Below are 18,248 nucleotides of genomic sequence, written 5' to 3' on the forward strand. Positions count from 1 at the left end.
GATACGGTTTTTTGTAAACTTCATAGTCTATCACTTCTGTATGGTTGAATAAATATATACACTTGATATATATATTACTTGACCTCCTTTAATAGAATGTCAGATTTCTGTAAGCTAGAAAGGAAAAAGATCAAGCTAGACCTTCTACTTTCTAGCGCCTGTTGATCCGGACGTGGATCATCAGGCGCTACACAATTTTTGGTTAATTGTGACGACGAAGCACGCTGTTCCCCGCAATTTAAAACATGCATTAATTACGTTTCACCGTATCCTTTTAAATGTATAATTTTACTAGCAGTAGTGAGATAAACTATTCTTTTTCAGGAATATAGTAACTGACACTTCTGTATGTTTGAATAAAGAAATACACTTACTTTCTCTCGCCTTTTGACCTCGGTATTTTCCAGTTGGACTACATCGTTTACACCACTTTACAAAATATTAAATTACAATGGCACAAATGATACTCCACTCATTATTCAGTCTGACGTTTAAAATAATATTTTTTTCCATTCTTTTCTGTTTTAACGATGCACATTTTCGGAAGATAATATCTGTCCTTACTTGGAGGAAGTTCTTTTTTCCGAATCAATACAGATTTGAATTTATTAATTTAAACTAGTTTTTATGCAGAAAAGATCCTGTGTAGATTTTTCAATAAATTATACAGTCAAACTGTGTACTGTCGTTTCTCCAGCGAAGAATATCAGTACTAATTTTACTTAAACAGGTAAATTAATTATTTTTACCTATGTAAGTAAATTTCGTAATGAACAACTTAACTTTAGTGATTTAAATGTCAAATTTTCATTTAATTTTTAATAGCGATTTAAGTAATATTTTTCTAAATATTTATTGATTTTTTAATTTTTTTAAACCTGAAACTTCTCGATGTCATACTAATTAGTTTTCGGTAGGGTTGAATGAAATTATACATACTTACGACCTTTCCTGTTAACGGTGGATACCGCGATCATGATGGTGGTATCCACGACGGCCGCCTGTGATATTCCTGGTGTGGAAACTCCAAGCGCTCAATTTATCCACCGTATCCTTATAAATATGTGAGTTGAGTAGTGCTGCAAAAGTAAAGATAAATTTAGTACACTCGTGTACCTATATACAGTATTTTCCATTGTGATATCTACTTGAATATTCGTTATTAATATACTGGATACTGTTTGGCAGTAGTAATAGTTAAGAATTACCCGTATCATACGTACAAGTACTACGTTACACAGAGTTTGTTGTAATTTACATCTTACAGCATTTTAAAAGAAAGGGACTTATAGTTTATTGTTTTAACAGAAATTAAATTACAATGAAACAGATTTTTATACTCGACTCATTCACTCCACCGATTTCTTTTAATGTCTTTCTATCTATAATTATTATTTAATTTATATTCTGCAGAAAAATATTAAAACAAGATTGATATTGACCTCAATCTTTTTGTGTGTGATTATTGATAATTTTTTTATTATGAATCCTGTAAAAGTTTCATAAAAAATCTGTTTATAACTACAAATATTACGAAAAATGTTAAATACACAGCTGAACTCTTATGTCACGATCGCAACACAAAAATGAAATTTCAATTAACTCCTGGAGAGGGGTACAGGTGTTCCCCTGATAGCTGATTAATTCCAGAAATCATCAGTAGATATTGTTATTGATATAGTATTTATATGGTAGTTTAATAATTTTGGTGACAACTGGTCGACCGGTATTCTGTATCTGTGTTCATTTTGTTTACAGACATCATTTGGGGTACGTCTCTACCCTCTGTGTTGTATCGTTTGCGAGGTAAATAATTCTCCTTATTATATATATGCTTATTTTATTATTTACAAATTAAAATGCAATGGAGTCTATTAAGCTAGTAGGTTCATTAAAAAAAATAAAACAAAAATACCAAAATCAATGAAAGAATTTAAAGAAAGAGAAAATAATACTGTTATGTTTGACTATAGTAATTTCTTGATACTTCTCTCATACTATCCACCTAAAAAAAAAAAAATTAGAAAATTGTTTTATTGTTATCTTCATTGCACTCTGAAGGAGTAATCCCAATTCAGTGAATCTTCCAGCTTCCAAGCTTCTACAATATTTTAGACATTGCTGAAGTCTACTCTTGATCTTATTAAATGGGTCAAAATATCAAAATAAGTAAAGAAAAAATTAAAAATAGAAAAACCTTTATAAAAAGTCCCGCTTGGGAACTTGTGAGACCACACGAGCTGGACCGATTAAACAGTGCAAACTTACGGTCTGAACTCCGCTCTCTGTTGAAACAAATTTAAAAAATTGAAACACCAAATGAAGTAACAAGTACTAAAGAAGCAAAAGCTGGGAAATGTTTTTCCTGAGCCTGAAAAAAAGATCGAAAAAGCCGCACTCAATTTTGTACCAAATGTACCCGATTACCACTTAGGCTCTTAATAAGAGCTTATTACTGCACTTAAGAAAACATTCAAATGTTTCAAAATTGAAGAAACCCCGCTTTATTTAAAGGTCTAACTGCTCTACATACATTTTTGGCCTAGTCGATTGCAATCAAAAGCGGAGAGGTGCACAGCTAGATATTACAACAGTCCTAAATACAAAATTTCAACATTCTACGACTAGTCTTTTTTCAGTTATGCTACATACAGGCATCACGCCGAAACTAGTCAAAATGGATTCAGGGATGGTCAAAATGGATATTTCTGTTGAAATCAGAAAACCGAAATTTTTCACGATCACAATACTTCCTTTACTTCGTACACAAGAAAGTAAAAAAGAGTATATTTACAAAGAATTTTCAACAAATTTTACTTCGAAAATTTCTTTATATTTTATTTCAATATCCATACACTTTTCACCTCATACGACTAATAATTTAAAAAAAAATTTAAATATTAAAAAAATATTTTATACAAATTTCAACATTTTATTTTTTCGGTGTAAATTTGGGAGATAACAAAGGAACTGGCAAATATATTTAATATTTTGCAAAAAAAAAAAGGTTTTAAATATTATTTTAAAAATTTCTGTATTACATATAATTAAAAATAAACAAACGTTTTTCTAAAAATTATTTTAATTTTCAAGTGTTATGTTTAGAAAGATTTTTTTAAGTAACCGTTTTAACAGAAAACAATACTAAAAATAAATAACAATTTTTGCATAAAAATAGTTTGATTTCAGATGTATTTAATCACATAAATGTATAAAATCAGTTACTGTACGTATAATTTGAAAGCTCCTTAAGTAGATTTTTGACGACTCACATGTTTTAAATAGCGTAGTTAGAACTTTTTTTCATCGGAGGAGGGGAACCTTATCTAGGTAACATTTGGTTTCGCAGTCCATAATGTGAGACTCTCCCGTGCGGGCCTACCACTAAAAAATCCCCCCCCCCCATCACACAACATGGGTTGTCATCACAGCTCCCCAAGTGTCTTTCCTCCATCCGCACCACCATTGCTGGCCCTACACCTCTAATCAGAATCAACTAATCAGAATCCTGCGGTTTGTTTACTGATATTAAGCTTGATCTTGTGGCGGGGAAGACCCAGAGTTAATTATTCACCCCTGGACATCTTCCACCACCTTTTTCGAATGATCTCAACCAACTTAGTGCACACCATATGCCGTGATGGTTCAATTTGTAATATAGTCCCAATGATGTTCTCCGACGAAATAAAAAATGCCAAAATACATTCAGTAACCAGCCTATTTATCAACCTATTTTTTTTTTTCAAAAATATTTGTAAAAAATAAATATGTACTTTTCTGTATGTGATGTGAAAATTAAATTAAAAATCGGTAACTAACATAGGCGAAAGGAAATACTTTATATAAAACATAAACATATAACTAAACAAAAAACAACACATATAACATAATACAACATAAAACATAACATAAAACAAAACATATAACTACTATATACTAGTAAATCAATTACTTTTTGTTAGGAAGAATGTACAATTTATTATTATTATTATTCTTTTTTTTATAATTGTTGTGTGGAAAAGCAAAAACACTTATAATGAGTTTTCTTCCAACGATGATTATATATAATAACACTCAAATTTATTCACAAACTATCGCACCGTAAGAAGCTAGCGGATTTTTGCAAGAAATTCATGCACTTACCAAAATCATAATTTTAGTGACAGGTAAAATTTTGAATTATTTCTTTATTATACTACCCGTAATCCTTATAACATTTAGATATATATATTAGACATTTAAGTAAATATTTTTACTTTTTAAACAAAAAAGAAAATAACGAGCTCGGAATAAGGTAGAGAAAGAGAATTGTGCATAACTTACATTTATAATCCATCTTAACGACGGTATTATTTTAACAGAAAAAAACGTAGAAGGAAAGAGATTAAGCCAGCGAGATAAAAACTATTAAGTCAGCACACATTTAACAGAGAAATTGAGTTCCTCCTCACTGTTCTCTTCTAAAGCGAGAATTTCTATAAGACTCGATGTCCCATGGAAGCCAAAGAATAGGTCAAGAGTGAAGAAAATGTAGAATCCAATTCCAATTTAGATTTGTAACAGACGTCAAATTATTCTATCTTATCAAGGTAGATTATTCTCAAGAGGTAATATTTAATATCCTAATACTCTAACCATATATACCCATCAAGAAATAAAATACTTTATACGTCAAACAAATTTTTATTAAGAGTTTTTATCTAATTCCTATGTTTCTCATTTAAAGCATTATGTCATATTCAAATTAGACTAATTTGAATAAAAAAATTGGATTATATATAAAACAAAAATTTATCTGATAGACGACTAGTTACCTAATGAATGTTAGCTAGACTTGACTGACGTATCATAGAACACATTACATCTTAATTTATTATCGAAAATAACATTGTAAAACTCCAGATCAAATTTATTAAAACCTTTTAGTGTATACTTTGATTCAAAAATAAATCCAAACTGCAACATACCTCTTTTGTTTATTACAAGATGTGTAAACATCAGCGATCAAGTGTATTCCCAACTTGCCACCTCGGTCGGTCATTGTACTAGATAACGCATCGTATCACAACGTTCTGCAACAAAAGCAGCCAAATTCTAACTCGTTAAAAAGCAATATGATGGTTAGCCGAAAAACGAATTAACTGTTCTCCTGCTATGACGAAGATTGAATTGTATGATATTATAAAAGTACACAAAAGAAAATCAAAAGAAATTTCCATCAGATAACATTTTCAAAAATTATGGTCAAACGGTTGCCAACTTATCACTCCGACTTAAATTCCATTGAAATGATCTGGAGTCAAGTGAAAGGGCAAGCAGCTAAAAGAAATACAACTTTTACATTTCGGACGTTCTTAAGTTAGCTGAAGAGGAATTTTATTGTGTCTGAAACTGAGTAGTGCAATGTCTGTGAGCATGTTGAAAAAAAAATACGTTGAAGATAAACATTTATATTATGTATACGTCGAAAATTTTGTGATAAATGTGAATTCAAAATCTGACACGAGCTTTAGAGCCTACCGACGGCAGCGACTTCAGAATTTGTGAGTAACAGCAATAAAGTGAGTAGAAAAAATAATTATTTAAAGTACTTTAAAATAATAATATTAATCGGGATACTAAACTAGTTTTAATTAAATAGCACGGTATGTATTTTTAGTTATAAATAGCATCTATATTAAACTGAAAATGTTTTCAGTCGGCTTAGTTGTGTGCCAAATGTTTGCTGAATGTTGGTAGTTTCTTATGCCAAATTAACTGCGATAGTTATACCGCAATGCTGCTTATAAAGCCGCCGGCGCGGGGTAGAGTGCCGCGTCGCTGTGGTAGTTTGTTTCGCGTTCAGCTGGCTTGGTGGGGGAGCGCTTGTACAGATGCGCGTGTGAACTGGAAGCTACTCACCGACTTCGCGCTCCCCCGTAGAAACCACAGTAGGTGGCAACAATATCTATATATTGTGAGCAACTAAACATCAAACCGAGCCGCTAGTACGCAGTAATTTAAGAAAAGTTTTAACGCTGCTTCTATTACTGCCACTGTGTTCGGATATTTTACTACTATTGCTGTCAGTTGTAAATTGTTCATGCTTCAGCGCATTATAATTTTGTTCTTTGCAGTTGCATTTTTTGATCGATAAAAGGGCTCCTATAGTGGAAGGGTTGTGTGCGTGCGATCATTTCGTAAAATGTGTCAAATAATTGTGGAAAAATTTCCGAATACTATAATCCCAGTACAGAGTAGCATACAAGATTTGGTTTAAAAATGGTGTCCAACGGGATCGGTTTCAAACCGTAACAAAATGTATGGGTGACCTTCTTTAGGATTCAGAGGCTATAGCCTATATTAAAAGAAGAATTTTTGTAAGAACAATTCAGAGTAAAACACCGCATATCTTGTTGTAAGATTCTTTATTATTTAAATTTGGAACCGTATCGTGTAACAAATGTGCAACAATTAAGAGAACAAACAAACCGAAACACCTTACGAAAAATTATTGAGATTTTTTAAGTTTTTAGAAAACTCTTCGATGGACAAATGGACGGGAATCTGCGTTTTACGTCAAATGAAGCTCGATTTAAATTATCTGGGTATTTTAATTTTCATAACACCAGGTACAGGATGTTTGGAAATTCTCACCGGGTGTTGGAGTATCCACTTAAAGTTGAAAAAAAACGATGAATGATGTGATTTTTCTATTAATCGTACAATGAGGGCAATATTTTTTGATCAGTAGGTTCAATTATCGAAGAATTATATGCTGGGTAAACAGATTGTGAAAAAGAGTAAGGCTTCTTCAAACGACGAAGCAGCGTGCCACACGTCAAATTCACAAACATGCGTTCATGCAGCTTTTACAATACAAACTAACGCAAACGAACGAGGGCGGTGGCCTGCGCGTCCCTTGAATTTTCGTAAATATACATCTGATGCTACTCATCCGTTGTATATATCTATATACATTAAGAAGAAAATTAGAATGAATCAAAAATTTCTGATGAAAAGATAAATCAAACTGATTTGATATATTTATTTCAGGACGAAGTTTTTTTATTTTATCGTTTAGTTTTTGTTTAAAAAGTTACGTTTTACATTTAATTAAAGAATCATTTCAAAGATGACATAATTATCTGATACGGATGGAAAATTTTCCAAGAACTATCAATCCAATGCCTGCTTTATAATTCAACGTAAAAATTGTAGAGTATTTCTGTACTTGACGACTTTCAAGTTTTTAACGAAAAGAAATGTCAAAAGCATGCTGGTCTATATATAAATAATTTATCAAACGAAACGTTTTATTTGTTGGTAAACTCATTTTACAGAGAAATATGTCGGTCGAATAATATATACCCACATAAAAAAAAAAAAAATAAAAATATCATCTAAAAAACGTATACCTAATTATAAAATCTAACAAAATTTACTAAAAAAAAATTCTAATGAAACAAGAGAAAATTTTAATCTATAAAAACAAATGATGAAAGAAACTAAAATTATATTTTTCAGTAAAATATATATATATATATATATAAAATATATACTATATTATTATATATATTATATTATATTTTTCGGAGAGAATTATAAATTATACTTTTCAATTTAGATAAAATTCAAGATTTTTGATTACTTTTAAAAGTAATGGAAGAAATATTATAATTAAAATTCTATTAGAATATTTTAATAAATATAAATAAATGTAATTTTACAAAACTGTATCACAACTTGAATTTAGTTTATTTAACAAGATATCTAAACTTTCACAAATATTTAAAGAGTAATGTTATACATTACTACAAGTGATTAAATTAAAATACCTGTTTTTGAAAGTTGTTTAAATTTTTATAAATTTTAAAAGTAATTTTTATCATTAAATTAAAAATTATCTAAAGAAATATGAATAAAGATATGGAAAAAGACAACAAATAAAAATACTATTACTTATCAAATTTTAAATATCGAATAATTTAACTTGTAACAAGAGATTATTAATATGTATCCACGAAAGAGTGAGACTCTGCGCTTTTGCCTCTCAGTTCTTTCAAATAAAACCAATGCATTAGCGTGACGTAAATAAGTATTTATCACCTTTTTGTAATGTAGAAATACAGTTATTACACAAGCATAAAATGTTGTTTGGAAGTTATGATTTTATTAACCTACCATTATTAGAAATTATATCAAATGGAACATTTTTTCAAACAACTAATGTACTGTGCTGCCAAAATTTTATACTACACGGAATTAAAATAAGAACTTACAAAATGTGCTTTTATATTCTCGACTGTACAGATCTCCTACATAGCTGTACGTTTTACTATATAAGGAGAATTATGCTAATAGCATAAATCACGACTGAATGTCGTGATTTATGCCGATCTTGACGTTTTATGATTCTCATTCAATATAAAAAAAAAACAAAGGTTTAACATTGAAAAATTCTGGTAGAATGTATTTTTTGCCTGTTGTTTACTTTGCGGACTGGTTAAACCGATTTGGATGAAATTTGACACGATGATATTATATGAGACATTCATCCCATTTAATTTTAGTCGCCACTCGTCAACGGGGCAAGAAAAAATGGAAAATATGAAATCTGTATAATAAAATTTTATCAAAGGGTTGGTAGATTTTTTCACAAAATTTTATTTCCTTTTGTAGATAAGATATTATCTCATATTGTTGTCTTATTCAAACTCGTATAAAAGAAGGAGAAGCAAAAAACAGTTCTTTTTTGTCATTTCTGAACTCAAAATCACATTCTTCAACTTATAACATGATTCCATTACATTAGTATGTTACTTTCGTTATGTATCTTGACAATCTAATTCAGAGTTGGACGAAAACTAGCGTAACGTTTTTGCTTTTTTTTCGATATAGTTTTACTTGATATCTTCAAACTGGATTAACAGAATTTTTACTTTATTGTACGCAGTAAAGGAAGTACTGTAATCGAGAAAAATTTCGGTTTTCAGATTTCAACAGAAATATCCATTTTGACCATCCCTGAATGCATTTTTACTAGTTTTGGCGGAACGTCTGGACGTATATATGTACGCATCTTGCATAACTCAAAAACGATTTGAACGTAGAATGTTGAAATTTTGGATTTAGGACTGTTGTAACATCTAGTTGTTATCTCCCTTTTTTAATGCAATCACCTTGATCAAATGTCCAAAAAAGCCAAAAATCAAAAAAAAAAATTGGATTTTGGACTATTTCTTAACTGCAGTAATAAGCCCACATTGAGAGCTTTTCAAGCTCTCAATGTGGGCTTATTACTGCTTATGACTATTATTACTGCTTATTACTGCTTATTACTACTTATGATATATCATAGTAGTGCTTAATTTTATTGGTTCCAGAATTATAGCCAAATATTATTTAATTAATGAAATATTTGAATCTTTTAAGTTGAAAGCACATCGGTTCGAATACGACTCTCTTTAAAAAATTTTTTTTTTTAATTTAAATATATTTATTTATTAATAATTATTAAACTGTGATTGTAAAAAAACTTTTACAATAAGTAATAATTTAATAACAATAAAAAAAATATGAAAAAATATTAGAAGTTATTAATGAAATAAAATTTTATGTACTTTTCATTTAAAAAAAAAAATTGTATATGTAATTTAATAGGCGTACAAGGAAGTCATATGGTGTCCACATCAGATTTCTTGAATTTTGTACGACAATTTCTGATTGTGGGTCATTGATGTAATTTAATTTTCATTACAATTGATCAAGAAGGGCAGAGAAGTTACAATCATCATGGGTCCTGTATCTCAAAAGTTTACTGGATACCGTATCTCTTAAGTTACTCAAAGTTAGTTTTTTTTTCATAAATCCATATCTCTTAGATTCAATACCTTCGGTTTTGTGTACCCAGTTCAATAATTATTAACATCGAGTAATAATTTTCCTACAAAATAGTCATCTAGCGACGGGGAAATCCCTCCCCCAATAATAGAAACGAATTTCATAACTTTACTGGCGAAATTTATGCAAATGTTAGTTGGGTTTTTAATTTTTTAAATACACAATAAAATTGAAAAATATATATAATACTTAAAGCAAAATTAAAAAAAAAAGTATTAAAAAGTAGAAATAATATTGAAATCCTTCTTTAAATGTTAATTTTTTTGAAGTTGGAGCCAAAAAAAAAAAACAAATAGTGTAATACCTCCTTATGTGGGTAAACTTTAAAAACGAGAAAATTTAAATAATAATTAAATATTCACTTTCATTTTTTATATGTGTAATACTACAGAATATTGTTCGGATAAAAATATCAGAATATCCAAGAAACTTAGAAATGTGAGAAACCTGCATCTCAATAAAAATGAAAAAATGAATGCACGGGAATGACATAGAGAGAAACTGACTTATTAATTACAAAATTTTAATTCACCAAAATTTTATCCTCTAACTAATATTTATTGAAATTTGAATACTTTGTATAATGTAAATATATAGGTCAAAGCTTATACTACACTCCTTACAAAGCCACTACTTACACTCAGAGTTTTGTGATTTGAACCATTAATTTTTCAAGGAGAAGGCAACCGTTGCTCTTAGTACAAATTCAAATTACAAAAAAAACATTTTCAATATTTTAAATAACTTTATCTGAGTCCTGTATAATTTATTTATTGATATGTAGTTTATTGAAAATATACGATTTTGTCCCCCGAATGTAGATATTATAACAAACCCATTTTTTAAAGATTTCAAAAGATTAAAAAAAAATATTTTCCTCAAATTAAAAAAAAAAAATGTTAGGTAAAATTCAGACAGCGGAAATAAGATACCTGCGTTGGGTAAAGGGGTGCACTAAACAAGATCGTTTTAGGAACGAGGATATCAGAAGAGTTAAATGTTCTACCCTTGTGTGACACAATAGAAGAGTACAGGGGAGGAGAAGGACCATGTTAATAGGATGGTAGACGGAAGGAAATAATACACTATCGACCGAAAGGCAAAAGAAGTGTGGGACGGCCAAGAAGTAATCGCTAGTAATCCTTTGAAACCGGAACCGGTGAATCCCCTATACCGTGATGGAAGAAGAAAAAGAAAATTTTCCTCAAATTAAGGTCGACAGAAATCAAACAGACATGCATCGATAACAGACCAATCGTATCATAAATCAAGCAGAAAAATGATGATAATCTTTAAACAGTTAACAACAACTTTATTTATTATCGATTACTTTCTGTTTCTTTGAGTAATTAATTAAATTTGAAAAACGAAAATTAAATTTTGGACCAAAAAAATGTTTTTATGGTGATTAATATGTACAAACTAATTGTACTTTTATGATATTCAAAGAGTCTTCCACTATAACCATACAGAACATTTATGAAGTAACTGACTTCAATAAACAGGCTTGAAAAAAAATAATAACGACATAAAATAAGCTATCAAATATAACCAGTATTATTTCTTTAATTCTTTAAATATATACCTTGAAGACTGCGCAACATTACAAAAAAACAAAACTAATTATTTTATTTTACCACCCACCCAAAAAATAAAAAAATTGAAAAAGAACGGGGAAAAAATATTTTTTATTTTACTTTTTTTTTTATTTATTGTTTTGTTTTTATAAATCTTGTATTATTTTTATTTTTTTAATACCATTTATGATTTGGAGAGGCTCATAAAAAAATGTTAAAGTTTGATTTTTAAAAAAAACCGGCAGAACACAAAGAAACATGCGCCTTGAAAAAATTAAACAAGGGAATTCAGAAGAAATAAATAAATATACTATTAGAGAATGTGAGTTACGGCTTTATGAATTGGGATGAATGTCAATTCCGGGATAGCTACAGAAACGAAACTCGAATTGAAACATCGATTAAATTTAAAACAAATGAAACTTATGAACCGCGAAGTCATCGACTCAGTAGAATTCAAGAGAAATCTACGTAACGATGTACTCTAACTGACAGCAACTAGAATCCATACTGCTGGAAATTACAAACAAATTATTATCAATCTATGCACTAAATAGCTTTAACTGAAAACATTTCAATGTTATTTAATCGGCAATCACCATGTTTTCAATGTAAGTTGTATAAAATCATACAGAGCTTTCGTAATCATGACAAAAACATAAACAATGTTTTTAAATTAATTTTCCATGAAGACCACGGAAGGTTTCCTTAAAAAATATTTTTTTTTATAAATTAAGTTACTTGAAAAGGAACTTAAAATTACACCAGCAGATGAACTTCCCCTATAAATTAATAAAAAATTAATCGAACACGGTAACATTTGATAAAGAATCAGGGCATGAATATAAACATGAAAAACGAGTCAAATTGAGAAAATTTCTTATTATTATGTTATATGTTAGAAACAGGAGCGATATAAAATGCCGAATAGCACAAGCTAAACGAGCCTTCAGTAAGAAATATAATTTGTTTACATCAAAAATTAATTTAAATATCAGGAAAAGATTTTTGAAAGTATATGTTTGGAGTGTCGCTTTATATGGAAGTGAAACTTGGACAATCGGAGTATCTGAGAAGAAAAGATTAGAAGCTTTTGAAATGTGGTGATATAGGAGAATGTTAAAAATCAGATGGGTGGATAAAGTGACAAATGAAGAGGTATTGCGGCAAATAGATGAAGAAAGAAGCATTTGGAAAAATATAGTTAAAAGAAGAGACAGACTTATAGGCCACATACTAAGGCATCCTGGAATAGTCGCTTTAATATTGGAAGGACAGGTAGAAGAAAAAAATTATGTAGGCAGGCCACGTTTGGAATATGTAAAACAAATTGTTAGGGATGTAGGATGTAGAGGGTATACTGAAATGAAACGACTAGCACTAGATAGGGAATTTTGGAGAGCTGCATCAAACCAGTCAAATGACTGAAGACAAAAAAAAAAGTTAGAAACAATATAATATCAGTATTTAATTAAATAAACATTTTCCTTTTTTTTTCCATTTTCGGTACAAAATTTAAAAAAAAATACTGAACTAAAAGAAAAAGAGATTAAATATAATTTTTTTTCTTAATACTCTTTTTTCTCAATTATTTTAGGGTTAGGTAATTGGAGATTTAATATAATTATTGTTATCGGATGTCTTTCCAGATGCCAACCTACAAGAGAGGTGATATGAGCATTTTTAACGTTTGAATAATGAATCTGATCGGTATTAATTTTAAAATTAAAAATTTTAAAATTAAAGGAAAAAACTCTACCACTGAAGTCAGCATCTTTAGGCGTTTAAATGTAATAAAGTAAAACGAAAAGCTCATATATGTATGTATGTGTGTGTATATATATATATATGTACGTATATATATATATATATATATACATATATATATATATATATATATGTACGTATATATATATATATACGTTTTCAAGGACGTAATAATACACTAGTAGACAGCTTATTTTATTTGCAATTCGATAAATTAATTGTATCAGCATCGTACCACCCAGTTTCACGTGCGTTATTCGTGCTATTGTCCAATGGCTTCTTGCCATCGGACAACACACTGACAACAGAGAACTGAATTCATCAGCGTTTCAAGAACAATCTTTTCAGCCTTCTCCAGGTGAGCATTCTATCAGCTCCCGATTTTTATGATATAGAAAAGAAATATCGGAAAACCATTTCGAATCTGAAGTGCTATATATTACGAGGTATGTGAGAAAAGTAATGAGACTGACTTTTTACTTACCAAAGTTTTTATTTTTTTCAAACAACAATATTATCCCGTTCAAAGAAGTACCCTTGGGCAGCTATACACCGTCGTTGTTCCCACTCCTGGTAGCAGCGCTGGAAGGCTTCAACTGATAGGGTGTTTAACTGGTCGGTCACAGTCTTTTGAATGTTCTCCAGAGTTCCAAAATGACGTCCTTTTAGGACATGTTTCAATTTCAGGAAAAGGAAAAAGTCACAAGGACTCAAATCAGGTGAATAGGGGGGTTGAGGAACAGTAAGAATGCGTTTTGAGGTAAAAATTTCCATGATGGAAATGACCGTGTGACACGGGGCATTGTTATGATGAAGCATCCACTTGTCTACAATGTTTGGTCTCACGCGAATCACTCTTTTCCTGTGCCTTTCAAGGACACCTTTGTAAAACACTTTGACAGTTTATCCTGGAAGAAAAAATTCTTTATGCACGATACCCCTACTGTCAAAAAAGCAAATCAGCATGGTTTGATCTTTGAATTTCTCATTCGACATTTTTTCGGTCGAGGAGATGACGGAGTGTGCCACTCTTCACTTTGCCGCTTTGTTTCAGCATCGTGCTCAAATATCCAGGATTCATCACCTGTGATCACACGATTGAAGAATTCTTGGTCATTGTCAATCCTCTCAAGATCAACGCACACGTTTTTTCGATTATCCTTCTGTTCTGTTGTGTTTATTAAACGACGGTCTGATCTCACAAGAACTCTCACACGCTCAACGTTTTCGTCAGATTATGAAATTGAAGATCTCCCTAAGAGAGGTTGATTTTCAACGTGTTCTCGGCCTTCCAAAGAGTATTTTTGCCAGCGGAAAACTTGTGCTGTTGATAAGCAATGTTCCTCATAGACCTGTTTCAACTTTTCAAAGGTCACACTCGCGGATTCCCCAAGTTTAACACAAAACTTGATTGCACAACGTTGCTCTATATTCCGATGCTTCATTTTCGTAACACACAACAAAAACACAACTTCACTGATGGGGCTGTCTAATATAATGTGTTGGCTGAACGGAGTTGAAACTCTTACTGAGCATGTGGAAGGGATGAACAAACCGGTCTAGCACAGACCGGTTGACACAGCGTTGCCAGATCGCTCAAGTGTTACCAATCTCATTATTTTTCTCACACACCTTGTATAAAAGACAACTAATCCAATTTCATAGATGGTGAAAATCCCGAAGAATTATTTAATCGTCTTTAGTTTATATCGGTGAAATCTTTACTGTTGTCACTAACAGAATCTGATGAATTATTCTTTCATTTTTTTTACACACGAAAAACGTTTGAATTTTTAATATATTGCTTTTTTATTTATTGTATTTTATTTCTTTTAAGTGAACAACGATTTACAACGATATTGTACTCTTGTATCATTTATGATTGAATATTTTTTTAAAATTACACTTACTATAAAATAACCGAAAGTTTTTCTTGTATTCCTATGTAATCTAAATAATAATATTCGTATATTAAAGTTTACCACCAACTACAGAATGAAGGTGATGGAATGAATATACCGACATTCTATAGTAATAAATCATTTATTCGAGTGTTGTTTCAAATTTTTATGAAGAATTGAAATCCTCCCCTTCGTGGATCTTTGTGATATGACTGCACGTATTAACAACTTTTTTTTATTTTTCATACGTCGAAGTCGGAGTACAAGTAATAATAACAAAGCAACTATTGAATTAAAATTCAATTTCAAAATGATCACGTAAAACAATACAGGATTGTATAACAATACTTTTATTATACAAAAGTATAAAATTTATTTTTGACTGTCAGCAGAAGTGACCGATTCAGAATATCGTATGTGGAGCCTGATTGTTGCGTTTTGAGTACGATTTACATGCAACACGTGAAGCATATGAGTACAATACATTTTCAATCCGTTTATTTTATTGCAGAATCTTTCCTATCATACATTGAACCGTAATCTTACTGCAGTAAGGTGTATTTGTATAAACCATTTCTATTCGTAAATAGATAAAAAACACACTGCCATGTAGTAATATATACATAGTCAAATATATCTTTATGTAACTAATCAAATAAAATAATCAGGAAGGACGCACGATCATCACAACAAAAGAAAACACTTTTCTTTAATAAGATAAATAAACTAGTACTGCTAACGTTTTGGAAATTAATGTGAAAATCTAATACTTCGTAAGTTTAAATTTTACAATATAGTAAAAAAAGTCTAGGTTTTTTAAAATCTCAAAGGTAAACTAAAAATAACTTAAAACTTTGTCGCTAGGAATCTATTAATTTGTTTAATAAGTTTATACGTACTACCTTTACAACTTTTGCTATACAATCAAGGGACTAATTTGTAAATTGAAGAAAAATCAAAGTTCAACTCTATTAAAAATAATAAGTCCAACTTTATTCCATTTATGATAGATACTAAAGAGTTTCTCAAATAGCGTAAAGAGAAAAAAGATTATAAAACATAAAATTTTAAATATATATAATTTGTTCGTAGACATCGTGTAACCTATTATTTTTCTTCATTATCTATTCTAATAAAATAATTAAAAACAAACTACAGTTTATTAAATTACCATCAGTTTAAGAGTTTATTAACCTCTAATAATTAAAAAAAAATATTTTTAGTTATTTTAAATTTAAAAAGCCAAAGAAAAAAATATTTACAATTAGTTTACCACTAATTTTCCAATTTAATGTTAACTAAATTTAAATTTAGTTAATATTTAATGTGTAAAATTATGTTTAGGTAATTTATTGAACATTTTTACAACAGGATACAATAGAATTATTACAATTCAATACATAATTACATTAACGAACATCTAGAATACATGTAGTTAACGATGACCTTTTTTTAAGAGGTGGAGGAACCCCATTAACGAGCGCATAACAGGTTCCGCAGGATGTTATTAAGTGCGTATGTATACTTGCGCACTACCGACTAAACCTCTACCCCTGGCAACCCTCCTCCCTAGAACAGCTAGTACAGCATTACTTCCGGGGGAGGGGTTAACGCACCCCCCCCCCCCACACACACACACACACAAATGGTCACCACAAGGAAACATAAAAGCCATATCATCACAAAACACAACACATCACAAAAGGATATCAAACACAGTTCCTACCAAGTAGAAACACTCCCACAGGCACATGAAACCTCCTCTAACACACCCACACACTCGGGTACAGACCCTGCCAACGCATAGACACAGACATTGCAAGAACTCAATTGAAGAGAAAGACACGAAAGAGGTGCCGAGCAACCACACATGCACTCGTCGCACACGTACGCCTAGCGAAACATGCACTCAACTCACATACTTACTCATAACATCTATCAGTCGTTAGACAACACACTCTGGCACCGGGAACGGAGTTTCCACGGCCTCAACGCGCCAAGGCGACCCCCACACGCTCGCAGGAACCCCCCAGGGACTCAGCCGCAGTCCTGTCCAACCCGGCACCCCGACGTCTTCATCTCTGCCGGAACTTCTCCCATAGACGTAGCTTGTCAGCCACCTTCCTAGCATATCGATCCACGGCAATCCACTCTTTCTCTCCGCTCATTAATATTCGCCGAGTGTCTTCTGGGTGGAACATATTTCCATAGTTCAGAATATCTAATAACTCCTTTCGCTGTTCCCTGAAACGTGGATATCTGAAGTTGACGTGCAGGTTGGCGTGCTTTCCTTCTCCCGACACGCCCGACAGATGTCGGTGTGGTCTAGACCGAATCGGAACAGGTATGCCCTAAATCTGCCATGCCATGCCAGAAACAAGTTAACTATGGCCCGCCAGTTAACGATGACCTAACCTAAATATTATATTTATAATATAGCAGACAATGCAGGCGTACTTCCAAACTACGGTAATCCTTATGATTTTAAAATTATTAGAACCAACGTTCTATATCGTTTACATAACTAAAGTTTTCCTGAATATATTTGTTTTCCACTCTGATAAAAGTAAGTCTGAGTAAATATTTACAGAATAAATTTAACACCAACGTTCACTTTATTATTTAACAAAAAATAAACTTCCAACATTACTTTCGAACAGTCGATGAAACATTTTTTTTTTTAAATTATAGATAAGCCGTCAATGTAATGCTAACAGAGCGGGTGGTTTACACCTCTATGTACTTTTTTAACATCTTCACTTATCCTCTTTTTTTCTATCTGAATCAAATAAATTTAAGTTTTTTTTTTTTTTTTTTTTACTAATAGTCTGTTTCTGTTGCAAATTGTATTATTCATGTTCCATTTGTGTTTACTCAACAAAATCAAATTTTTTTATACATAATTTTCAATGTCATTTAAAATGTGCTCAAAAGTAATGATCATTCCATCAATAAAGAAAAGTAGATATTTAAAATATCACCAGCTGAACCATAACAAAAAAAAACTTCATGTTAGCTGTAATAAACTTAAAAAATCTAAAACAAAGGTTTTTTTATAGACCACATTTACTTTGTTTCAAAAGTATCATATTCTAAACAAATTATTCTAATAGAATATAAA

At 30.7% G+C, this 18,248-nt stretch overlaps 1 protein-coding gene across 2 annotated transcripts in view; it reads right to left on the reverse strand.

The window, feature by feature from the left end:
* Positions 1 to 18,248, reverse strand: part of LOC142325570 (uncharacterized) — a 270,581-nt gene that overhangs the window by 59,043 nt on the left and 193,290 nt on the right. Inside the window, exons 1-2 of one of the 2 annotated variants that reach the window (XM_075367478.1) lie at positions 4,968 to 5,067; positions 940 to 1,079 (exon numbers count right to left, since the gene is read on the reverse strand). In XM_075367478.1, the coding sequence (XP_075223593.1) occupies positions 940 to 977 (38 nt within the window). In that variant the 5' untranslated portion in view covers positions 978 to 1,079; positions 4,968 to 5,067. Of the gene's footprint in view, positions 1 to 939; positions 1,080 to 4,967; positions 5,068 to 18,248 lie in introns of those variants that run through there. The other variant, XM_075367477.1, reaches the window with a different exon arrangement.

The sequence above is a fragment of the Lycorma delicatula genome, chromosome 5, assembly GCF_047948215.1.
Source record: "Lycorma delicatula isolate Av1 chromosome 5, ASM4794821v1, whole genome shotgun sequence".
NCBI classification, from domain to species: Eukaryota; Metazoa; Arthropoda; class Insecta; order Hemiptera; family Fulgoridae; genus Lycorma; species Lycorma delicatula.